The 26,798-nt window shown below is 38.8% G+C and overlaps 1 protein-coding gene across 1 annotated transcript; it reads left to right on the top strand.

Moving 5' to 3' along the window:
- Positions 1–769: 769 nt before the first annotated feature.
- LOC101172725 (excitatory amino acid transporter 5-like) lies at positions 770–26,627 on the top strand. The gene is made up of 11 exons (XM_004068166.4): positions 770–1,270; positions 5,615–5,694; positions 12,608–12,823; positions 16,951–16,993; positions 17,071–17,302; positions 17,378–17,477; positions 18,672–18,905; positions 21,473–21,667; positions 23,602–23,736; positions 23,814–23,913; positions 25,558–26,627. Exons 1-11 carry the CDS (start codon positions 1,130–1,132, stop codon positions 25,816–25,818), a joined length of 1,737 nt encoding a protein of 578 aa, XP_004068214.1. The 5' UTR covers positions 770–1,129; the 3' UTR covers positions 25,819–26,627.
- Positions 26,628–26,798: the final 171 nt, after the last annotated feature.

Here is a 26,798-nt window from a genome sequence, read left to right as displayed (position 1 = left end):
ATTAGAGTGAGTTTTAAGAGCAAACTTGTTCAACTGGGAAGGTCATAAATCTTCAAAATATTCAGCATAAAAGCCATGCTTTTAGTTACTTTTATAAGATTTGTTATAGTTTGAGGTCTTAGTTTTATGAAACCAAATGCTCATTTCTGAAAATGTACTTTTTAATTGAAAGGTATCAGAGTCTTTAGGATTATTATAGGGCGATTCTATTTAATGTTTTTTCCTTTTGCATTTATTAGAAATCCTGTGCAACACAGTCTTGAACTCCTCAGCTAATTTCACTTGGCTCTGTTCAACTTTCTTTAGCCTGTCTGGCATTTAGCCCTAAAAATGAAAATAAATCCGACTTCACAGTTGCCTCTCAGTTGACTGACACATATTTTTTAACGTTATGCAGTTTTAATCCATTTACTAACATTTTTATGGCATGGTTTAGGTGTTTAGCTGACTTACTGCAGATATAATGTTAGTTCCTGTCACTTAGAGGTCGTGGATGTGGATTTAGAAGTCAAGTGCACTGGCTGAAGGACTCTCTGGACTTGAATTGAGTTTATAGGTCAAGTAAATTCGCTATGGGTTAGTTGATCAAGAAACTATTTTGATTCTGTTTTTGCATGATACAGCTTATCGTTTGTTAATGAGTGCATTATTATTGTTTGGGTGCAGCAGCCGGTCAGCGTCAGACAAACATAACGAGCACCAACAGCTTGTTTATTTGGAACAACCATGCAGACCTCCGACTATTGGGGGTTCTCTGCCAACCTCTGACAGATTGCTCATGGGTTCTTAATCCAGCGTCGGACCTGTTTTATACAGCCGCCCTCTAACAGGATTGGTCATGTTAACCCACTGGGACATGGTATGCCAGCTGTTCCCTCCTCCTGCTGGGATGGGTGGAGCAGGGTGGGAGGGGTGCTGTGCTGGGATCCTCTTATCTCGGCACAGACAGCGAGGACGAGGAGGATGCTGAGCCCAAAGGTGCTTTAGGCGTCACAGAGGACGGGGTGTTCTTTACAACTGGGTCCTGGATGTTTTCCTCTCTATCTGTTGATTCAACATTTTCTGACCTACCCACAACTGCATCATCCACATTTATGGGTTTCTGAGGGCCGGGGGCGGCTGACGTGACATGGCAGTGGCTCTGGACGCCGTGTGGGTGAGGGTGAAGAACGTCTGCAGGCAGAACGGTCTTCTCATCCTCTCAGTGCTGGCCGTGGTCGTTGGATGTCTGCTGGGGTTCTTCCTGCGAACGAGGCGGCTGTCGGAGCAGGTCAGTCTGTCCCCTCCCTTAAACACTGTGACGTCAGGTGGAAGAGACTCATCCTGCCACCTACCCCTGACCCCCATCTCCCTCCCTCCACTCCTGTAGCATTTACTCTTTAATTTAAATTTCATTTAATCTCACTTTAGTTCAGCATCCTGAGGAGTTTACCTAATTTTGTCAAAATCACAACGTGGTACTCTGTTCCTCCGTGATCTTAAAACATGTGGCCTGTTGTTCTGAGGTGTGGAGTAGTGGGCACTGTGCTAAGTTCACAAGCAGAGTGTCACGAGTTTTCACAGGATGGTAAAATTGGACGACCCTTCAACTCAAAGCTCAATTGGCAATGATTGGCAACAGGAAGAACGGATAAAATGCAACCTTTGTATCTCATTTATTGATTTTTTTTGTTTGAAAGAAACCCCCTGTGAGTTCCTGCAACACAATTTGTGTAATTCCTGGCTTTGCCTTAGTCACAATCACAGAGTTTCGTGATGATAATAACAGACGGAACAAGCTCCTTCTTCCTGAGAGTCTCGGTGAATGTCCTGCAGACTGGTGTGAGACAAAAACATGGATATGGGTCATGGGCTGTCAAGTTTAGTTTGTTTTGAACATGGAAGTATTTCATAATCTGTAAAGATATGTGTTTTGGAAATTGTTCCTGTAAGCTGCCAAAGCTTGGACTGGGACTCTAAAAGGGGTCTTTACAAAGTAAAAAGGGTTAAATACCTTCAACAATTTAGTTCTAAAACTCTAAAAGTTAAAAAAAAAAAAGGTTTGGGTTTCTGAATCTCAGCTGTGTTCAAACATCCAGGGAATATGCATTCAAATGTGTTTACTAGGGGTAAAACGATTATATTTACCCATGATTTATATCATAATTTGTTGTTTGACGATCCGATTCACAGTTGATGCTAGTTCATTTTCACTTATCCGATTTGATCTAAATGACTGACCTCAAATCGATCTATAGCCAAAAATTCAACCAGTGGGATAAATACCTGGTTTGACATACAGACTTACAGTAGATAGGTGTGTATGTGTGAGGGTGGAACCTGACTGAATGCAGAGTGGCTTCATGATAAGCGTGCAACCTCTCCTCCCATCACCATGTGACCAAAGCCCCATCATGTTCAAAAACAGACCTAAAAATAGCCCGCGTCTCTTCCACTCTCACAATAGAAGATTAAAATCCAATCAATCAAAAGCTTTTTCTAATTGCATGTCCGATAAAAGTGCCTGCAGTGAGACCTGACACGGGCACATGCACGGACATTTTTTGCCTTCAGACTGCTCGTCGAGGTTTGAGGGCTGCAAGGCACTAATCTTGTGCTAGCATGTGTGTGTGTGTGTGTGGGTGCACACGGATGCGTAGCCTCAGCTAGGTCACTTAAGATTTGCTTTAATCTGGTGAGCACAAAAGCAAAATGATAAAGGTTAGGGCTGACGCTACCCGAGAAAACAAATGAAATTGTCCCTTAATGTACTACTTACACTAGTGGTTTTTCTGCAATGTTCTCATTCAGCCAACATGTCTTCAGATAATTACATTGTTGTGTTATAATGTATATCGTCAATTAAATTGACTCTTTTTTTTAAATATTCTTGAAAGAAACAATATAAGTTTGTGTGTCAGTCATAGATCAGTCATGAAGCTCACGCGCCGTCAGCACAGCTGTGGATTGTAGCCGCATTGTCCAACCATGCAGGGTCAGATAAAGACTTTTCTGTGCCCTTTTCAACTTTTCATCCTGTCAGCCCCCCGGAAATAGACTGCGATGGATCAAAAAAAAGAGAGAATAAGAATAAAAAATAATAATAATAACCAAACAACTACTTCAAATCCTCAGCTGTGCAGCGATAAATGCAAAGTTCTTTATCTTTGTGGAAACTACATATAATAAAACTATTTTGAAGCAGTGTGCAAAAGCAGCACAGAGTGTTGTGTGCAATTGACAGTGACTAAAAAATATTAAAAAATATGGGAACAGTCAAAAACAGTTGATTAAATCTATTAATATATATATATATATTTAATGGGGCAAAAAAGTAATTGTCCCACTTAAAAAGTTGAGATTGGTCTGTAATTTAATCATAGATGCACTTCAACTATGACAACAGAATGTAAAAAAAGAATCCAGAAAATCACATTGAATTATTTTTTAAAACAATTTCTTTGTGCAATCGTCCTACAAATAAGCAAGAAGTCTGTCCCTCATGGACCTGTTACTTCTTTAAAAGTTCTTCTTTCTTCCCCTTGTTGATTGTATGAATGGCACCAGTTTGAACTGGTTACCTGCATAAAAGACAATTGTCCACACTCTTAAACAGTCAGACTGCAATGTCTTAACCATGATCAAGACCAAAGAACTGTCGAAGGACACCCGTGTCAAGACAGTAGACCTGAACAAGACTGGAATGAAGCAATCTAAGATAAGCGCGTAGTTTATTGAAAAGAGATCAATGATTGGAGCAATTATTTAATAAAATGAAGAAATACCAGATCACTGACAATCTCCCTCCACCTCGAGCTCCATGCAAGATCTTGCCAGGTGGGGGAAAAATTATCTTAATAACAGTGAGGAAAGATTCCAGGACTGCACGGGAAACTGGTCAATGACCTGGAGAGAACTAGAACCACAGTAATAAAGGCAACGATTAGTAACACATGATGTTGTCAAGGGTTAAAATCCTGCAGTGCTTCAAATGTCATCCTTGCTTAAGCCAGCTCATGCCAGAGCGTGTTTGCAGTGTACCAGAAAACATCTGGTTGGTCCACAGGGAAGATTGAGAGAATAATGGAAATCCTTTGTATAAACGCTGATTGTCATGTTTGGAGAGGAAAAACGCTGAGTTGCATCCCAAGAACCTCACACCCACTGTGAAGCATGGGGCTGGAAAACATCGTGCTTTGGTGCTGCTTTTCAGACCAGGATGACTGATCTATGTTAAGGAAGTGATCAGTAGGCCAAATATGGTGAGATTTTGGGCAAGAACCTCCGTCCATCAATAAGAGCATTGATGATGAAATGTGGCTGAATCTTCCAACATGACAATCATCCAAAACACATCACCAGAGCAACAAAAGAGTGGAAGCATTTCAAGGTTCTAGAGTGGCTCAGCCAGTTTCTGGACTTCAATCCAAAAATCTGTGGATAAAGTTGAAAGTCTACATTGCCTAGCAACAGCTTTTAAGAACCGGCTCAAGACCCACTTTTTAATTTCCCATTCAGTCGATCTTCTTTGCTTATGTATTCTATTAGTTTTAATTTATGTCACTTTATGTATTTCATTTTATTGACTTGAATCTTATTCTAAATTTTATGTTTTTATATACATCTTATGTATTTTATTTTAGCATCTTATTATGAGTTTAGCCCCAGTGTTTTCTTGTGGGGATTTTTTTTACCAGTACTTGCCGGCTTGGTTGGTTACCGCGGTTGTCGCCCTTGCTGGGGTGGCTAGAGTTTAACATTGCAGCCTCATGGCTGTGAAGTAGACCCCGTTGCTGTCACGGTCTGGGTGGGCACTGTAGTAATGTTCTAATGGCCGAGCTGGCTCCTGGTACGAATTGATTCACAAATACTCTTTCCACACAGCAGAGCCTGAAGTTTCTTTTAGAAGTTACTTTTATAAGTATTCATTGTGTGAAAGACATCCTGTATTTGTGTGTTCGATCAATAATGGCAATTTATATGAACCGCTTAAACAGTAAATAATGATTCAGGACTTCTGTTTTATTTACCTGAAATGTCTTTGAAATGTTTCTCTTTTGTATAGAAATTATTTTGATGCTATTGTTTCTCGTACCTATTTCTAAACTCAGTCCTCAAAAAATAAAAACTAAGATTTACTGAACAACTGTACTCTGCTAAAAAAATGTAAACCACTTTCATCTGTGTCGCTGCAACAAAGTAACAGAGCATTTCAAACTAGTTTATATGTCATAAAACTCCTTTTTGTTGGTTGGACAGAAACAAAAATGAATAAAAGGACTTCTTGTGGTCTGAAAGCTAATTGAATGGTTACATTTGTGATCAACCCAGTTTTATTGTAGTATTTTACCTTTTGTTTAATGATGACCTCATTTTGTGGCCTTGCGAGTTTTCAGTATTCATCCTTTCATGAGTGCAACTTGAAAGAAAAAGCCAGGAAATGAGAGTATTACCTTTAATTCTGAAGAACAGACATGAAGCTCTCCTGTCCTCTGAGCTCAGAACGTCTTTCCTGTGGAACAAAGAGGATGTCCTTTTGTCTTTTTCTTCATCACTTTAGTAACATCTTCATTTTCAGAACAAGAACAAAGCACTATACATCAGCATTAATGTTTCTTTTTTTTTTTGCTTACAGGAGGTGAAGTATTTTCAGTTCCCTGGAGAACTGCTCATGAGGATGTTGAAGATGCTGATTCTGCCCCTCGTTGTGTCCAGGTAGCTTCAGATCATCATGTTTGTCCGTGTTTGTTGTGACACGTGTCTGCGTCATATCGGATGCATGGTTTAACCAGTTAGACTGTGTGAGAGCACTGCTTGTGTGGATCAGGATTTTACGGTGTAGGGACCATAACTATTTGGCCTGTAATAACCGTTCGGGGTCCTTTTGACTGAGGATGATGTCACACTACGGTAGCCCCACTTGGACAAACTACACAGCAGCGTCCAGATCTGCTCGGGCTCCACATATTTTCATTTCACGTTTCCTTTTGTAATATAAAATTATTTTCCCACGCAAGTTGTGTCTGACATTATTCTTTGACATGTTTATGGAGAGATTTTGCCACAACCCACTTTGTAAAAAGATCTGTGGCTGTTAGAATGAACCAGCTGCTCCACACAAGAGAACCGTGTCTCTGAGAAGAGCTGCTGGAATCTCGTAGCTTCGTGTTTGCAGGCAGGGAAGATGCTTTGTTATAGTGTTCGGTCTGGAGAAGGGTTCAGACCGCAGTCCGTTCAGCTGCAAATGCACTTAATAATAATTTCAACAATAATAAAAGCACGTTTAGAAGATAATCTCGCTCCATGTCGTGTTAACAACGTACTTCATAACGTTTTCTTCTACGGTGGTATCGTTATTTGTCCAGACCAATCACTATCTGACACGTCATCGGACCAACGGACAGCCAATCAAGCATGAGTCGAAAGACCCCGAACAGTTATAGCAGGCCGAATGGTTATGGTACCAACAACGGCAAACACATACATTAGTTAAGACAAAAGTTGTTGTGGGCGTGTGCTCCCACCTTTTTAAAATTATACCAAAAGCCCTGATAAGTTACAATTTATCAAAGATATCAAAGAAGTAAAAAAATCATACAGGGTGTACAGAGGCTGGGGCTTCTTCATTTCACATATATTCTTGCTAAAATGTTATTCTGCCTGGAAAACTATTTATCTTAATGTAAGAGCGCATAATGACCAGGAACACAAGTACTTTTATGGAGTTTTTCGGTTGAATGGAAACAGTGCACTTCAGATAGTAAGTCTGCAGCTTTCAGTGTTCCTTTGGAATTAGTCTGTATGGAGGGTCATCTGCACAGTTCTAAAGGATGCAGTGACTGCTGAAGAATACTCAGAGTTTTATGCAGAAAACACACTAGTGGAGCTGTGAATTCTCAAAAACACTCACTTAAACATACCGGTAATTATTTTCATTTTGTACTGAGATCTTTGGTCTACTTCTGGATCCTTTCCTTATTACCTTTTAATATTATTTCTTCAACTCGTGTAAATACAAACAACCGTGTCAAGTTAACTTTATCACTTGTGATCAGTTACTGGCTAAGCTCCCAGTCGTTCTCGTAAATAAGAACATGTTAGGAACATGTAGCTTACCTGGTTAAATAAAGGTTAAACATATAAAATAAAATAAAAATAAAAAACAAAACATTGACCTTTATAGGCCCTAGATATTCTTTAATTTTGAAAAGAAAAACTAAAAAGGAAAATTGACAGCTTTAAAAGTTTTAGGCTTAGCTTTTGAAGTTTTAAATTCACTCTTTGAAACTATTCAAATACCGGTACAGCTCCATTTGATATTTTTTGCCTCGTTCCAGGGATGTTGAAGCATCATTGTTGACATATCTGAAGTGAACATAAGGGTGTTTTCTGTTCTGACAATTTATTTTAATGTTAATTATACGAATGAGACTATTGGCTTTTGAGCTTAGTTTAAACCAAAAACCTTTTTTATATAATTTGAGAGTTTTTAAATATTCCCAATTTAGGTAGAGCTTGAATTAAAAAAAAAGAGCATACCATGGACTAGCTCTCCAACTCTCCATTTACGTATACATTGTACCTGCACAAAACGGCAGGAACTGTCCTGTGGATGACCATCGACTTGAAAGAGTTGAAAAAATGAGGCAGACGTGCAGGGACAGAAGATAAAATTCCAGCTGCTGTCCTGGCGATGGTATTAGAAATCTTGTAGAGCCCATGTGCTTTTATTTTGTTTATTTATTTATTTTCTGAAAGTAGAATCTCTTGCCAACAAAATGGATTAACTGAGAGCTGAAATAAAAAAGATTGTGATCCAAATTGTAGAGCAGGTGTTCCTGTATGTCTGTTATGTATAAATATACGTTGTTCTAGCAAAGACTGCCACTGCTCCCCAGATCTGGTATTCATGTCAGCAGCAGTGTTCTGTTTACTGGGAGAGTTGACATGGTAATTGCTGTGTCAAACCAGCCAACATCAAAGGTAGCTCTACCTCTGCCCTTGGTATTTTACACACCACTTTTAGCAGCCAGCACGCTGAATCTATGCATGTTTTTAATGATTATTTAAAATGTGTGATCCCAAACAAGCCTGAAAAATGGACCGCCAGAGGTGCTCCTAACATTTAAAAGACTTGGGATCCTTTTTTATGAGAGAAGAGCTCAGCAAATTACAAAATCACCAGAGGCAGCTGATGTAGTCGTGAGTCTAGGTACCTTTCCATCATAAAGGTGAACTGTTGTCTACGTCTTTGGTCCCCAACGTTTACCAATACATGGAGCAGATTAATGTTAGATTGACAATACTTTCGCAGATCGCCCTGAGCGAGGCTAAAGTGGGAGTCCGATTTTTTTTCTTCCCAGCTTCCAGTCTCCCTTAACTTTTAAGTGTAAAGTTTATCTTCATCATCTGTAAAATATCTACTGCTGGCATGAACGTCATTTGTACACTTGATTTCATGTAGGAACCATTAAAATATGATTCCCTTAGTCCATAACTGTCAGAGTGGAAGTTAACACATTGGATGTCAACCTCAGCCTCATCTATGGTTTGACAAAGAAATGCAAAATAATGGTCACTGAAACAATTGTTTTTGAAAGTCTAATAATAAATGGGGATCTACCATTTGAGTAACTGTATCATCAGCATCCTCGTAACATTAAACAGCCGGTTGCAGCTTTCTTTTTCTTCTTTTAAGTTGAAGGCCCCTCTGGTGTTTTCTCGCTGGCTCTTTTCTGCAAAAAAAGAAACTTTCCAAATACCTTTTTTGTTAACTTTGCTTTCTCAGGGGTTTCAATTTAACGGTCAGCACAGCCGCTTCAAAATAGTAGCGGATGGATTTTCGTCACACGTGAATTGTCGTGCCTCAAGAATGAGTCCGTTTCCAATAGTTTTCCAAAATAAAACTTTCTTCAGAATCAGATTAAAAATAAAACGGAAGAAATGTAGGTTGTGTTTTTTTCTCTGTGGCCCGGTACAAACTGTCCCAAGGACCCGTACCGGTCTATAGCCCGGGGGTTGGGATCACTGCTCCACATTGAAGGCGGTGAACCCTAACATGCGGAATAGACAAGAGAGCTGAAGGACTGTGTGTCCTGACAGCAGTTCAGTTCCTGCCTGTAGACTTTTAGGCTAATGCCTGCTATTGTTTCCAATCATATAAAAAAGAATTCATCAATTAGGATGAGTCCTGGATTTAATCGTAAGTTCCAAATTAGAGACATCCGGTGTGAAGAGGTTTAAAGACCCAACATGTACAGCTTCCCTACAGAACGGGGCATGACTGCAACTTTTTGGCATGCTTCTTGAAACGTGCTCGTCATCACATCATTGCCTTTCATTCATCATTGCCTTTCATTTAACATCAGATGTATCAGAAAATGGACAAAGTCCACAGGGAAAGTCAGGAGGCTCCTCCTTCTATGGTGCCTTGTGAAACTGACAGGACCACCAGGGTGCTGTTTGAAGAGTTGATGGATTTACAAACTCCGTCTCCAGGTGGATGCTGGACTAAACGTAGTTTTTTTTTTTCTTTTAACATCACCGACATTAGGAAGGGAAAAACGAATCACAGAAAAGCAAAAATTGAGTTTGGTCTGTCAGAAAATAGTTGACTTTTAGGTGAATTCACAGAGAACAACCCCACAACACGGGTCAAGACTATTCAGACATAAATCATTGCTCAGAGACAGCAAATCCCTTCAGACACTCACAGCTCAGACTCTTACTGCTCACTGAAGATCGGTAAAAAAAAAAAACAGTTTACACTGCAAAAAAATGTTTAGAGATTGACTCTTGAGCCTCATTCATGAAGTTGTGGGTGGATCATGGTGGCACAGTATGTGCTCACATCTACAAGAGTGGGGATGCAAGAATTAAAAAAGTGGGCGGCTCATGCTTTATCCCTTGTGCTATCCTAGGCACTTTAACATTGGGAGTTGGGTCATCTAGACCAGTGTTTTTCAACCAGTGTGCCGCGGCACACTAGTGTGCCGTGGGAGATGGTCAAGTGTGCCGTGGGGGATGGTCAAGTGTGCCGTGGGGAATTGCCCTCATTAACTGAAAAATTAAACATTTCCCATCTCCAGGATTTCAGCTCTCTGTTCATCCAAACAGGCCCTGATAAAAAACTGAGGAGTTAGGAATATAAAAGATCGAAAAATACTTTTTCTTTGCGTTTATTTTATTTTATTAAAGACATTTTGATAAGAATGACGTACCGCGATTCAGCTGCAACTCCGGCTGTATTTTGGAAAAGTCCCGCCCCTTTAACTGTCTCCACCAATCATTCTTGGGGAGCTTAATCACATGTCATCAGTCTGACCAATCAGAAGTGGTTAAAGTCTTCACTTCCTTGTCCTGATTTAGCTCGTAAAGTCGCTCAGTTCTAACATAAATACCAGCTAAAGCTCGTCTTTATCGGTGTAGCTTTCCACAGAATCCGGTATCAGACCGTGGAACAAGTGAACAAAACAAGGAAGCTCAGAGACGCGATCTCCGCCGGCCGTTTTATGCACTACATCTCCCATGATGCATTGGGTTGTGAGAGTGACAGCGCTCAAGGAGATCTGTTGTTAAACGTCTTGAAATCAACGAACACACATCAAACTGTTTTTACATCTTCTAACTTAACTTTTATTGCATCTTTTAGAAAAAAACAGCTGCAGTTTCCAGCTTTTTCTGCAACAATTATCTAAAAAATGCATGTGAGATTGTGGAGGGACTGTAGATCAATACAGACTATGAGTTTCTCCTTTTTTTTTTTTTTTTTTTTAATTTTTGGATCCTGGTGTGCCGCGGGACTTTTTTTAAGGTTAAAGTGTGCCGTGGCTCAGAAAAGGTTGAAAAACACTGATCTAGACCCACTAGACAGTGCGCTGAACCTTTTATCTTCAATGATTTGTGATCTTCACTGGTGTCCATGGATTACATGAAATCTTTCCACCTTTATCCACCTTTGTCATGGTAGGGAGAACTCGTCAATGTAAGGGTGGGGTCATCTAAGATAGCACAAGGGTTAAACAGGGGTCACCTAATAAACCCTAACCTGCTGTAAGCTGTGTGTAAATGAACAAGTGTTGTTTTTTTCCCCAAAATCCACCGTCATTTATCCATTGAAGGTCCCTGTTAATGAGAAATGAACTTGAAAACAATTATAAGCAGCTTTGGTCAACCAATCAGATTACAGATAAGGGATATGTAAGTGAAGAAAAAAAAAAGAAAAGTTTGCAAACTGAGAGACAGAGGAAAACAATTCATTTGGATTTGGATTTGGAAATAGTTTATTTCAAGCAATCAAATAAGAATAGTACACAAAAACAATACAACCATCAGTTATACATTCATACAATGAACTATCAAACTGAGGATAATTAGACATATTAATAAATATTGCTTGAAACGGAGTGGAAGGAAGCGAACTTATATAACCCCACCCCTGTTCTACCGTAACCATTTTATTACATGATTTATCAATATCCGGTTCCTAGCTTTTATCAGACAGAATTAAGAACCATAAGGTATCAATAAAGCACATGACAAAGATGAATTTCTTAATTATTATGTAAAAATAACTATTTTAGAAATCAACATGGCAAATGCAGATCAGTTATTCAAAATATATGCAGACTATGTTACTTATAAAAGTCATTTATATGATTAAAAAATAATACTATATCGGTAAACTAGATATAACACTGTTTCAAAAAAATTCATTGGAATAAATGCTCGAGTATCAAAGTTAAAATATGTGCAAAATTACATCAGGAAAAATGAATCACTTTTTAAATTTTGGGAGCAAGTGAAGTAATATAATTAGAAATCAATCAATTTTACCATCTTCAATAATGGATTAAGCATTTTTTAAATGTTTTTATTTTATTTTTATAATAAGGTAATGCTGTGAAAATAAAATAAGATAAAAAAAGGTCCATAATCTGTCGAATGACCAAGGCTGGTATTTCTTCTTTCGTTGATTAACAGCCCTTCTTCTGGTTTTAACAGAGTTTATAGTTCTCTTCACTCTTCATTAACTTTTATTATCATCCTCCACTTGATGTGTTATTAGTGTAATTAGATCTGTGCTGCTTTGTTTAGCATCCTTTATTAAAGTGGCAATGGCTGCAGACAGTGACAGGACAGGGATAACTGTGCAGATGAGTTAAGAACTTCGTTGCGAGCCACATGTAAGCAGCTGAAAATGTAATAGCAAACATGCATTTTCAGAAAAAAAATATAATGTGGGTGTATAATTTAGCTGCTTGACACAGTGGGGAAAAAAGTTAAAACGTGTAACATGTTGCATGTTTCCGACCTGCTCTTTATGTGCATTGTCAGTCCCTTCTTTTGTTTTTTAGGTCTTAGATACAACATAAAATATTTAGTTAGAGTATATTTATAAATAAAAACATCTCTAATTTTTCCTGTTTCATCAAATTAATCTCATCTGTGAGACTTACAATATTTTATAATTAAAAAAATATATATTTTCTGATTTATCTTGGTCTCCTCCATCCGAGTGTCACTATAATTCCAAAAAGTGAGCATGCTCTGACTTGTGCCAACTGTTTACAACACTCCCATGATGCTCAGACTGACCTGATTGTTTTTTTTCCCCGTCTTCTTCCAGTTTGATGTCCGGATTGGCAGCTCTTGACGCCAAGTGCTCCAGCCGGCTTGGTCTCATCACCGTGTCATATTACCTGTGGACCACCTTTGTGGCTGTGATAGTGGGGATCATAATGGTCTCCATCATCCACCCAGGGGGTGCAGCTCAGAAAGAAGACTCTGATGACAGCAGCAAGCCCATCATGAGTTCTGCTGATGCCCTGCTGGATCTCATCCGGTAAAACCCCAATCTTGATGACCATGACTGAGGTCAGGTCTCAAACAGGAAATGGCTGTTGTTTGAGAACCAAATCTAAGTCAACAGCCTATGGCATGTGCGTGTTTCGACAGGATTAGGGGGTTTTAGGCTATTTTAATGCTTTTTTACATTTCACAAACGGTAGTATGACCGATTACTTTCTGACTAGCTGGATCAGGTGTGTGCTTACAGAAATGCAGTGGCTCAGTAGGCCTGGAGTTAGCAGCCCAGTATGTAATTATAGATTATGTATTTTTTTTAAATCCTTTTCGCTGTGAAAATACAGATTAAATAAATAAAATACAATGAAAATACATTGTTTTTTTTAAAAAAAAACAACTTTTTTTTTACTTTTGATTACTCCTAAATGTTCAGTCAAAGAAAAGCTTGGTATTAGGGTCCTGGTGGTTAGGAACCAAAGAGGATGAGTCAGCATTAGCTGATTTTGGCAAAAGGAAAAAGCTCGCTAGATTTTAAGATAATTAGCTGCTCCAAATTTCTTAACAATGAAAATGAAGGAAACCCAACAGGAAGATGAGTGAACCGTCTGAACCCATACGACCCATCTTTAACAATTCAAACACAGATACACTAGGGGCAGGATTTAATCAAATTCTTAATACATAAATGGAGTTTCAATTATTTTTTAAAGTATTTACATTCAGAGGTGTCCCTCCTGCTGAAGTGGAGAGAATGTGTTTATTTATATTTTTTTTTTTTACGTTTTGACAAGGCTTGTATACGATAGAGTTTCAGGGCCCAGTGAGGAAAAAAATTCTGACGAATTCGTGACGAGTTTTTTCTCGTCATGAGGAGAAAAAACTCGACACAAAGTTTCGAGAAAAAACTCGTCCTGTCGAGATAAGTCGAAATAGTTTCGAGATTAAAGTTGTAATGTTGCGCGAGAGCAGTGAAGCTGAGTCTTTCAGGAGTATTCAGTGTTATGGCTGATGTTAGTGAGCTAGTGGCTTTGTACTTCATTGTTTACGACAGAGTTTTATGGCCACCAAAAAAAAGTAATTTTATTAGCAGATAAAAACTCGTAAAGTTACGGGAAAAAAATTCATAGATTAACAAGGAGAAAACACCGAAGTTGTCTGTTTATCGGAGCGTAGCTTGAAGATGAAAGATGTGGAGCCTTTTGTGAAGCTTTATTTTCAGGATTATTATAGGTTTAAAGCAAAGAGATTCTGAACCTTTTGGCGACTCAAAATCAGATTATTGTCAGTGGAGCCGTCTTTCCGGGGTTCGGTGTCAGTAAAGCGGACTTTCATATGTAAAATAAGGAGCTCAGAGACACGTTTGGGTGTAGAGGAACGCTGCAGCCTTTATTCTCCTTTTCATTCACATAGCCTGAAGTTCATCTGTCACCTTACGTCATGAATCTGTAATCCTAACAACACCAATGCGGAAGTAAACAGTGTTACATACGCCCCCTCCTGCAGATGAAGCGTCCCGTTTCATCATTAAAAACAAAGATTAATGAAAATAGTCTATTATATTAGCATTACAACGTTGAAAAAGGCAAAAAGTGCTTCTCCTCCCCAGACGGAAGCATCACACAAACATAGAGATCTTGTTTTTGGTGGAGAAAGAAAGGATTGAAGTGGACAGCTGTAGGGACACCTGATGGCTTCATCGGGCTGCAGAGATCCTGCAAATAAAACTTTAATAAATTGTAAATCAAACAAATGAGCTTCCAGTCATTTGGAACGTTATCAATAAACATTCAGCTCACCTGTTCAACTACGTTTAGTCGGTCTGATCTTTGATGATTTTTAAGATTTCATTATGATTTCTGGAACTTACTTTTGTTTTTTGAAATGTTTCATTTTCATTTTGTTGTTTTTTGTTTTGTTTTTTTTGAAATTGTGTTTTGGTTCTTGGAACTTTGATTTCTAAAATGTAATAAGGTTTTTTTTTATTTGTTTTTTTCATTTTTTAAATTTATACATTTTTTTTTTACTTTGACCAATTAGGAACTCGAGTTTTGGTAGTGATGTAGTGAAACTCACCAAACTCAGAGCCTAACTTGTCTATGGAGAACCCAGACAGGACAACAAACCTGACGGCATCAGCGTTGGTTTTTCAAATAAAGATAAAATAGCTATTCTCCTGTCATGATGGTAATCCATATCCACCATTACAAGGATGGTACCAATGAACCAAACAGTTTTCGTTTTGTGCCCAAATCGCAAGATTTGCACTCCTTCGACATTTTGCACCAAGCATCTTCCAACTGTGGGTGGCAGATAGGCTCTGGTAAACAAAAAGAAGAAGAAGAAGAAAATGAATTAAAAGAAGACCCCACCACCACTTGTCCAGTGCAAACACTGTGGGCTAAACATGCATTTAAAAACATGGGCAACCACCCAGTCTTGCAACACTGGTGGCAGGGAGTTCAGCTAATTTAGTTACAATTACAAAAGTACATTGTTTTGTGAGCCTTGATGGCGGGTAGGTGGCCATTGTATGTGTTTCATAATTTTTCCTGTTTTTTTGTTGTTGTCCTGAGTTTGGTTATTAAAATTGGAAAATGCTCCTTTGTGATGCACTTTGAGCTACTTTAGACAAAAAAAAGTACTATACAAAGATGGACTGGAAACCTGTCCAGAGTGTATCCTGCCTTCATCCAAAAAGTAGATTTTTTTTAAAATTGCCCTTCTATGCATAGTTTAACAAAAAAAATCCCCTTAAATACCATGATTTATAACGATAAACCAGTATTCATAGCTACAAAGTGGTGCATCTGTCCAGTTACAGTACTTCAGACCTTATAACAGTTTTAACTTTTATTTTACGTTGCATCAGCAAATCATTTTTACAAAACTTGTATTTATCTGCATCGGCCATAGAAAGTTGCTGTTGGTTGTTAGTTGTTGGTTGTTAGTTGTGTGCTAATTTCTGTTTGTTAGGCTATTTGAGTGTGTGGATGTGCTTGTGCACAAAAATCAGCCCATTAGTAAATAATCACATTTGACAACCATAATGACAAACCCCATGCAATTTTGTTGCTTATTATTGTATTGTGTTGTTGTTTTTTTCATTCTGTGTCCTTTTTTGTCTCTTTTGTGTCTTTCTGGTATTCAACATTCAACACCCCCCATCTCTAGTGATTTTGATGTACAGAAAACATGCTGGTGTGCTTGTGTATTGTGGCTGCAGCTTTATATACAAAATGTGTTCAGACTGACTAAACTTGTTGAAATGGCCCTGACTGTAACAATATAATCTGTCTAGCACAAGAGACTCTTAGCTTCTGTCATTTAGCTCTTCTGATGGACAGAAAAAGCACCAAAAAAAAGATTGTTGCCAATAAGATGAAAAACCATGATAAACACATCACTGCACCAGAGTCTCTGCAAGTAAACAGATAAACAGAAAGGGTCAGACTTCTCAGGCTTGGAATGAACTAGAGTTCAGGTGAACTTTGACACCTGACAAAATTACCTGAGGAAATTATCTCCGGTGTTGGTAAACCCAGAATTAAGTTTGATAGTTCGACATTCATTGTTGGACAGATAAACCATCTTGTGATTTATTACATGAGGAAAACCATGACTCCTTATAGAAGGACCTATCATCATTAAACACGATGAAGTCAACTTCACCTGATTATTTAATTTGACTTTCCATTCTGTGGGTCTTTGATTGTTGGAACTGCTTGACAGTCAATCAGCTGAACTTTCACCAAACCTCGGATTTGGTAGTGATGTGTGGATAGCATCCGATTCAAAACCCAGAAGTGCCAACCATTGTAAACATGATCATTGAGTAGAAATAACTGCAGTACTTCTGCCTAGCCGGAATTATATGACAACAAAGTCGCTATAAAAGCGTGTTCTTGAACTCGAGAACACAAGCATCAGCAACATATTTTGTACATACAGCCCGAAAATTATCGTAAAAACTTGTGTAGTTGCACAAAAACACGAGAATTTTGAACGCGGATACCTGATGCAATTTTTATAGACTTTTCATTGAAAGTGATCCCCTGAACGCATGTTGCTAAGGGCGGTGTGAACATAGCTTGAGAAAGAGACAGGAGGCATAGCTGAAGATGTGTCTGTGTGTTCTTGTTGTAAATGTGTCTTTTTGCATTACAGCAACATGTTTCCATCAAACCTGGTCCAGGCCACATTTCAACAGGTGAGATATAACAAGTTTGAGGGGATACCCTCTCTTTGAACAACTGTTTTTACATCAGTGTGTGTTTGGTATCTCAGTATCAGACCAGAAGCCAAGTCATTGTGAAACCCAAACCCACGGTGAGTCAGGCCCAGGCGGACTCCACCACACGGAGGCCTCTCATCTACGGCGTCCAGGACGACAACAGTAGTGACATGCAGAACTTTGCCCTGGACCTGACTCCCCCTCCAGATGTGGTCATACGCACTCGTGAAGGAACCAGCGATGGAATGAATGTGCTTGGAATTGTCATTTTTTCCGCCATCATGGGTAAGTCTTCCATTTTCTTTCTGGATCTGCTCATGTGAAAGATCCAAGATCTCAAACGCTGTTTTGTGTTTACAGGCATAATGTTGGGAAGAATGGGACCAAATGGCAGTGCCTTGGTCAATTTCTGCCAGAGCCTCAACGAGGCTGTCCTCAGGATCGTCGCCATTGTGATCTGGTAATCACTGTTATAGTTATGCTCCACGGGTCCAATACCACCATCTTCCACTGCACAAGCCTTTACCTACCTCAAACCTGCTGACAAATCCATCCATGGTTTTGAACCATGAGTAAAATTGAAAGAATTACAGGTCATTTTTGAAGGTGTCCAGCAGGGAGTTAGCATCCAACAAAAACTGGATTTGAGAAGATAAATTGTTACAGTTGTGCATCTCTTTAGAATAAGGATAAAATGAAGGCAAAGAGGGAAAAAGAGAAAGGTTATGCTCTCCAGTTGTTCAGCCTTTTGCAGCACTCATGATGAATCGAGGTTTCCTAAAATCATTTCCTTTAAGCTGACCGGCATTAGTGAATCTAAAATCCATTTGCCATAAATGGACATGGGTCACTATGACGCAAAACAAAGTGTAAAAATGTGTGGCAACTGAATGAAAGTCTCGGGCTCGGTTCATACCGTCCTCTGCAAGAAACACTTAACTGACCACTTCTAATAAAAAGTCTATATAAAGTGCTCATTTTAGGCTTCTGCATTCAATTTAACTTGTGTTCGATGTCGCTATCAAAGTTCCTATGACTGTTTTCAGGCTCTTTGCACAAAACAGACAGCAAATACACACACACAACTTAAACCAGGTCAAACAATGATCAATTAGGGACTCCTCCGTGCCATGGAGGATTAATTATTAATTGTCGTTTGTGCCCGGCTGGATAGTCTGTCATATTTCGGAATAGAGCTGTAAAAGAAATTGCCTGGACCAAGATTCACAAGATTTATACCGCTTTGTCATTTTGCACCCAGTCTCTTCCAACTGAAGGTGGGGAGCATCTGCTAGTAAAACAGAAAAAGAAGAAGCCCCTCCCTGCTTTTCCAGTGTGAACTCCGTGGGCTAAACGCACATTCAAGAACCCGTGTTTAGCATGTTCTTCACATGTCTTTTGTGTCTGCACCTTTACAGTTAAATATAAAAGTACATTTTATTCAAGACTAAATGTGCCATAGTTCCCTATTCTCTGTTCTAAGCAATGCTATACATTATTGACTTTATGGATGGTCATCATCTGTATTTTTTTCTTGACTAAACTTTATTTTTTATTTATGGTATGTGAAAGGGTCCAATTCACATCATGTAGATATAAAAAAATCGGTTTTCCTTCTTTATCTGACGTCCACCATGGTTTCATCTATCCTCAGGTACTTCCCGTTTGGAATAGTTTTCCTGGTGGCCGGAAAGATCCTTGAGATGAGTGACCCATCTGCCATGGGAAAGAAGCTGGGCTTCTATGCTGTTACCGTGGTGTTCGGGTTGGTGCTTCACGGCCTCTTCATCCTGCCTGCCATGTACTTCTTCATTACCAAAAAGAGCCCCATTGTTTACATACGAGGAATCCTGCAGGCTCTGCTCATTGCTCTGGCAACATCCTCCAGGTAACCTGCAAAGCAAACCAACCAATCAAATAAACAACCAAACTAGCTACTTTTTCATTAAAAAATAAAAATAAATAAAAAACGAAGTTTTAACGGATTTTAAATATGATCTCAAATATCCTTTTTTCATCTTTAATCTGACTATACCAGTAGACGTTTACTGAGCGTGTAGGACCATTGTTCACTTATCTGCCAGAACATGTGAGCTTAAATCATCTTACTTCCAAATGCATTAAATAAAATGTTGGAAACTGTAAACTGTAGACAGAAAATGAGCAGTGCATGATGGGAAATAATCCTGTGAGGAAATCCCTTCTGAACGGGATCAATGCAGTTTATTCAGTCGTCTTCTTTTAGATATGAAGACCTAAAGTGGGGTGCAGTTGAGGTTACAAAGTTCCGAAAGTGCAGTTTTTTTTATGTTGTGTACAGGAAGTGAGAAAGAGTGAGCAGTATAATCACAGGCATTTTCAGTGCTCAACTTTATTTTACAATTGAGATTTTAGAAAAAGCCTGAATAGAGCTTTTGTGTTTTTTTTTGCAAAGATGCAAACGTATCATTTAAAATGGGATCAGCTTATCATCTTAAAGGCCTATTTTATTGTTTTGCCCTGTATTTCCTGAATGTAGGATTCTGTCTGATTGCTGCTGTGAGTTAAAGTTTAAAGAAACTAGAGAAAGGACATTCCATGGTCATTGCATCAGTACGGAAAACTGTAAAACTGCATTCTTATTGACAGAGGATGTCATCAACTTGTTTTCACAAATAAATGAACTAAAAACAGCAATGCTGCATATGACAAGGGTAAAACAGATTAAAACTTTTTAGTATGATTAAAACTACCAATGATATTTTAGTGATGATACATTTTTTGCTCCTCCTCTTTGATTTTGGCTTGTAGCCATAAAAGGGCTGGAAAAGAGTTACTGTTGTTGTTTAAAGCTTTTTCTTTCATTGAGTTTGTGTGTACGTGGACCGTTTAATTTGTTATGTCAGTGTTCCAAACAACTTTACCTATAAGAACTGAGTGTGATGGCTGCCTTTTTTGCTTTGGGATTTATGGTCGCTGAGTTTGTTTTTCAGACTATTTCCTTTTTTACCTGCAGCTTAGTTGTTTTTCTTCTAGGACAGATGTGAGATTTGAAAGCTCTTTGAATTGTCTTACTGGTTTTCATGAAAACTGTTTTCATGGAATTGGTTTTCATGGAAAACGTTTCACGGAGACTGGAGCTTGTTCTTTGATAATGATTGTGTGTACAATGCTTTCTATTGTTTGTTTTACCAGAGTCTTTAATTCAATAGAGGAAAATGCTCATACATTGAGGAAAAAAAATTATAAAAATGATTAAAAAAAATTGTAAGACTGTTGTGTGGCCGTCAGATTACCCCATCTCCAGCTAATACCAAGTCCAAAGGGATTCATAAACTGTTATAATTTTAGTGAGGAATGATTAACGTTTGATAATCATAAATGCTCCTTCTATATCTGCAAAGAGAGAAGTCACATGTTTGGTGAGTTTTTCTTTTAAGATTAAATATTATACGAGGATAGAAATGCGTTTGCATATTTTGATTTCTGAAAAAAAATATCTGTTTGTTTGGTTGGTTTCTTTTTTTAAAATAAGGCAAATATCTATATGTTATGTCAATAATGATTTTTTAATTAATTTGCTTTTTTATTAGTTGTAGATTCCTAGTAGATTCCTAACTCCATGTTACTGTTCTTAATCTTCACATGTGATAATCTTAACATGAATTGAATGAGTAGAAGCCATGGAAAGGGAGGATGGCACAGATTTTTGTGAGATTCATGGTAATTCCATAAAGACTGAGGGCTTTTTCTTTCATTAACAGTGGCTAATAGCTTTTTAAAAGCTATGTCTGTATCATTAACTGGCATTTAAAACATTTCTACCTCAGATAACCAAGTGTTTTTTTTTTATATTTGTCATTTTGCACTCTAAACATTTAAGAGGTTTTTTTTTTTGCATAAATAAGAACAAATGAGCAACAGTGTTTACTTAAACAACCACGCCGTCAAAGTGTAAAAAATATTAGGTCACATGTTGCGTCAATGTGAGGGGGGAAAAAAAAGAAATCCCACATGTTTAGAAGAAAATTTAATTAATTTAAAATATCAGCTGAAACCTGCATCATAATAGAGTAAACGTCAGGAGTTCTACTTTTTGTCCCGTGTGGTTTTGTGGGAGTGTTTTGTCTTGAATTCAGAGCTGGGTTTCACACCCATCATTGGGTGACGGATCATCTGATTTGTTTTTCCAGTAACTTCAATTTTCTCGTAGGCAATCTCTGTTGTTTGTCTGCAACTGTGGATTTAAAGTAGCTCCAACCAGGTTGTCATTGCAAGACTAAAAAGACGAGATGTGATGATTGATGGACATGAAAACAGACGTGTTGCCCGTCCAATGTCAGGCAGTGGAGCTGATTTCACAGATTTATGGCCGACACTAATTTCAACATTAAGATCTTTTTTTCTTGTTTGGAATGAAGGAGAAGCTCATTTCATGGCGATTTTATGACTTTCTGAACCTTCTGTTTTTTTCAGCTCCGCCACCTTACCAATTACCTTCAAGTGCCTCCTGGAGAACAACCATATCGACCGCCGCATCATCCGGTTTGTGCTCCCTGTGGGCGCCACCATCAACATGGATGGAACCGCACTCTATGAAGCTGTGGCAGCAATATTCATCGCACAAGTTAATAATTACGAACTGGACTTCGGTCAGATCATAACCATCAGGTAAACATCAGTAACTACTATATTCAATCCCAACTGCCACAGGGCAAACGCATGGTACAGTCTGACCACAACTCAGTAGTCTATCACAGGGAAACACACACAGAACCACAAACCACAAACGGTTGAGGGTCAACAATCAACCGATGAGGCATATTGGGGTAAGAAAAGGCTGATTTCTCAGACAAGCTGGGATTCAAAGCAGAACCCTTTGGCTGTGAGATGCACCACACATCCTCCTCTGAGTTTGAGTGTAGATACATTCTCTGTTCAGTGATTCAGACGGCATCCATGCAATAACCAAAACTGTCTTAGAGTCGAGCAAGACCGTATTTATAGATCACACTCTTTGTCTGTTTTTCCATCCATCTATTCATGAGATGCGACTTGCATATATGTGACACTGGCGACGCATATATGCGCATTTATATCTGACAGAAATTTGCAGATTTCACATCTGTCTTGATGGTAGAATTTAAAGTAGGTACACAGATCATTTTCAGTCACTGGAGACAGTTAGAACCACCTGACACATGACAGTATGTCTCGGACCATAAAAAGCAAAGCCGACTCTGGGCAAAGCAGTTTTAAAAAAGAATCTAAAAACAAACAAATATTGAGAAAAGAATAACTGTAGATTAATCAAATGTGTTTAATGGGTTAACTAAATGTACTTGTTGACTTTAGCAACTTGCAATGAACTTAAAGGAGAAAAGAAAAGAAATAATCTCCCACATCTTTTTGGTTAATTAATTAGGAGAAAAATGATGCACAATGACTCAAAACTGTTACTAAAAGTTGAAATGAAGGTGCAACAAATATCCCTGAAATCCAAATCTGTGCCTTGTTGTGGTGAAAACAAACATGACTTTACAGTTGGCAAGTATACACAAAATCACATTTTCAATTTGAGTGCATAAAGTAACATTTTTCAACAATACTCTAAGGAGTTTCTCTTGAGATCAAACTGAGCAAGACTCACTCTGGACTGAAAAGAGTAACTTTTCAATCTTTGAGCTCTGAAACACAGTAAGCATTGACTTGATGATAATTGTCTCTGAAACAAAAACTGACTTCATTGCAATGTTGTTTTTAGGAAAATTAAGATCTTATTCTTAGTCACTGTGGTTCTTTTTTCTGACTCTTCGTTAGGTTTTTGGTCAGTGTTTCTACTGAAAGGTACAAGAAGCCTTTTTTTTCCTGAGATGGACATGAATAAGACACCCCTTGACAGCTTCTGTCAGGCGGAAAATGTTCCGCCAAATTTTCCCCTCCCCTCTTCCTTCCAGAGGGCTTTACAAGTCAATGACTTTCACACTCAAGAGAGGGTTTCTTTCTTTTCCAAATGTCATGAATAGTCAGGACAGGCTTTTATAGCAGCTAACACAGAAAAGGTAAAATTCCACAACATTACCACACAATACACAAGAGACCAGAAAATAGCATGTCCCCCGATCTAGTTTGTAATTTTCTGGGAACAAAAAGGCATCCTGCAGACTGAAAATAAATAACTTTGAGGTATTTATAACTTTAGAAAACTAAAGAAAAGCTGAAATTTGAACAATGAAGGATATCCATGCAGAAACTTTCCCAAACTGCACACTGGAATTACTGGTAGAAAAGTCAGAGGAAAATCTCTGATTAATTCCGACTTGTGTTTGTGCATTTTTTTGTGTACATGTGAATGCATAGCATCCTGCAGCATGATTTGCAACTGAACGAATAAAGTGCGACGAAAACTGCAACTGCAGAGCAACTAAATCGCAGTTTGAGACTACAGCGGGAACTCCACTGTGGAGAACAGGAAGCAAAAGATGAAAATAGAGTGTGTGAAGAGGATCAAGTTTTATTTGTGTATTTGTGTGTGTATTTTTTTGTTTGCATTGTTCTTTCATATCTCTCTAATTATACATTACCCCGCATTACCTGCTTTCCAGCATCACAGCAACAGCAGCCAGCATTGGGGCAGCTGGGATCCCTCAAGCTGGCCTGGTCACCATGGTGGTAGTGCTAACATCTGTTGGGCTGCCAACCGATGACATAACTCTGATCATCGCCGTGGACTGGGCTCTGTAAGTGTTTGATCATTTCATCTGCACAGAGATTACTGATGAGGGGGAGGCACAGTCATTTCTGCTGGTCCCCGCAGGGACAGGTTCCGCACCATGGTGAATGTGATGGGAGACGCTCTGGCCACAGGCATCATGGCTCACATCTGCAGGAAAGACTTCATGAAGGAGGGTGATGGGGTGAGTTTAACAGATGTTCCCATCCCCACCACCATCACACCTACATTCAATCAACCCCTACACCTAAGTCTAATTTTTGCCACAATGTCTCCATTATGATAGGTCACCAAGTTTCTGACACTAAAAACATCTTCACACTATGATGCTGCCACCACCTTGCTTTATTGTAGAACTGAAACTGGTCAGGTAAAAAGCAGTAGATAGTTCCCTCCAAACCCAAGACTTGGCCTTTGTGCCAAAGAAAAATACTTGCGTGTCATCAGATCAAAGCATTTTGTTTCTCATGGTCTGAGAGTCTTCCAAAGTTCTTTTGGCACACTTTAGGGGGGGGGGGGGGGGGGTAGATGCCTTCTGCTGAAAGATGGCTTTAGTGGTGGCATTCCCCCCGCAGGCCCAACTGATGGACTGCTTCAGTAAGTCCCACTCCGATCATCTTCGGATCCATTTTATAAGTATTTCCAGGGCTCTTTTAATTATAATAATGTCGTTTTTAGCCAACGTAAAAAAAAAAAACTGTCCTTTTCAAGGTCATAGTTTCTGAAGAGCGATAGGAGTTCATTAGAAATTCACCCCTGAGTTGTGGGCGGGACCACTGCTTTAGAACAACCCCCGCCCCCCATTCCCCTCCCAATTGCTGAGCGCTTGGAGCAGGAAGCTTGTGGCCCAAGCCCAGTTTATTTTCTCAAAGAACATTTTTTTGTCTGTTGCTGATCAAAAGCTATTTGAATGAAGAAATGCACAGAAATGGACACAGAAATTTACATTTCTCACACAGGTGATGGTGTGAGAAATGTAAAAATTATGCAATATTTAAAAGGGGGCAGACAACTATAAGAATTGTATTCTTCACTTCTGCTCCTTTCCAATCGTGAAAATGTTCATTTGTACAAACATATTTGGCATTCAACAATTTTCATGAAAGGAACAAAAATGAATGAATGAATTGCAATTTTCAGCTTAAATTCTTACGTTCTCTATCATCAGAAAATGCTGCAAGATCATGTTAAGATCGCCAAAGACACAATTTTAATTGGATTAAATTTACATTTCTCCTCAACAAAGGAGTGCTGTAGCTCTGACATTGTTACCATCAGGTCCTTTACCCCTCCTCTTCCCCAATCGCCTGTTTGAACAGCAGAAGCCACACCCTCAAGGGAGAGTTTAGTGGTACCAAACCAGTTCCCCTGATCGGCTGCACTCAGGGACACCTTCAAGGCACCAACAGAATTTCTGATTTGTGGCTCAAGACAGCTTTTTTTATTTTTTATTTTTTTTACATTAATGTTAAAATCAACTGACTGAACTCCAGTGAGGCCATAGAAACATGTCAGATATGATTTAAAAAAAAAAAACTAATCGAATGGCAAAGCTGTGAATACATGTTTTTGTTTTGGTTTAATAGGTTATATTTATGGAAATGTGTCAAAGTAAAAGTCAAATTCCCACAAGAACAAAATAAAAATGTATGTACAATACTTAAATACATTTACTCAACTAATATCCTGTTTTTCTCGGCAGAAAATCACTTCTATTTGTTTTGCTTTTGTAAATGTTTGTTTACACTTTTGTCGGTTATAGAAGTTTCATTTGTGATGAGAAGTCATCATGCCACCCAAGATCTAAATCTGTTTTTTCCTGCTGCAGGTGCCTCTCACCTGTGAGACAAAGATGCCCGTTAACGCCCCACCAGTGATGAACTGCCATAACAACAATGGAAACTACCAGCCCCCTTCATGTGGACTCAAACACAAGTCTGTCCCTCCAGATGTAGCCCGGCTAATGCAGCTGGAGGAGGGGGTCCGGCAGGGTCCAGAAAAGAAAAGGCCTCCCATCCCTCCCCGGCACCTGAAGAAAAGCAAAGAGCACTGCAGCGTTGACATGAACGGGCTCGAGACCAATGTTTGATGGCCCCAGTGATGCAGACAAGCTTCTGTTGGTTACTTTCAGCACGACCCTGTGCACAGATGCAGAACATTTTATATCAGCAAAAGAGAAGTTTTTTTCTTTTTTTTACTTTATATTCATACTTGCCACATTGCTGCAGCTGAACTGCAGCAGGAAGTGCAACAAGGTTGCAAAGGATCTCCAACTGTGACTGCAACATGATGGAAACTGCAATAACAAATGTAAGGCATACACTACAAGAAAAAAGGTGGCATAAAATGCAGAGAAAACTGTAATAAGAAGACAAAGTCGTAAAATATGAATTGCTGCATGAATTACAAAGTGAATTGTGGCACGGACTTTTATGTGCAGAACAGCAAGGAGGATGCTGAAGAGTCTATGAGGAAGAAAAATGAATCCATTTTATCTATATTTATGTTTTGTTATCACCACGTTCCTTTGACGCACCCATGACCAGTAAGTGTGTGGGACGAGGTGCAGAATCAATGTCTGCTTCAGCACCACATCAGGGTAAAAAAAAAAAAAAAAAACAGTCTGCTTCAGAGTTAGTTGATTGTCAGGGACAAATGCAGAGTTTTTGGGGGATGAAAGAGCCCATGATCCATTCTGACTGCTGTCTGCTGCAGATAAGACATTATCACACACAAACATATTCAGATATTGGTTTTAGCTGGAGGATTAGGATGGGAGACAAGAAATGCTTTGATGTGGATTTTTTGCCTTAAACAGTTGGAGTATCAAGAGGCTGATGGAAAAACGGAAGAGAATAAAGTTCTTATGAATGTGCATTTAGTTTTTTGTTTTTTTTTGAAGAACTACATTTCAATTAGGGCTCAGTTTACACAAGATTTGTAGGGATAAACAGTTCACACGAAAAAAGCTTCATGTGTTCTCACAAGCAAACACAACAGCTTGCCCAAGTTTATCCTGATAAATGTCAACCTCTACATGAACTTACTGTCATCCAACAGCTCAGCCAT

This window comes from Oryzias latipes, chromosome 4, assembly GCF_002234675.1.
Source record: "Oryzias latipes chromosome 4, ASM223467v1".
NCBI classification, from domain to species: Eukaryota; Metazoa; Chordata; class Actinopteri; order Beloniformes; family Adrianichthyidae; genus Oryzias; species Oryzias latipes.
The sequence above is the reverse complement of the archived record's forward strand: the minus strand, read 5'-3'. Positions and strand labels throughout refer to the sequence as shown.

What these genes read in the sequence shown, in the direction of transcription:
- LOC101172725 (XM_004068166.4), top strand. Translation starts at nt 1,130, where the DNA reads ATGGCAGTGGCTCTGGACGCCGTGTGGGTGAGGGTGAAGAACGTCTGC. An exon ending in GCTCTGGCAACATCCTCCAG is followed by an intron (nt 18,906 to 21,472) that starts GTAACCTGCAAA and finishes TGTTTTTTTCAG; the next exon opens with CTCCGCCACCTTACCAATTA. An exon ending in TCATGAAGGAGGGTGATGGG is followed by an intron (nt 23,914 to 25,557) that starts GTGAGTTTAACA and finishes TTCCTGCTGCAG; the next exon opens with GTGCCTCTCACCTGTGAGAC.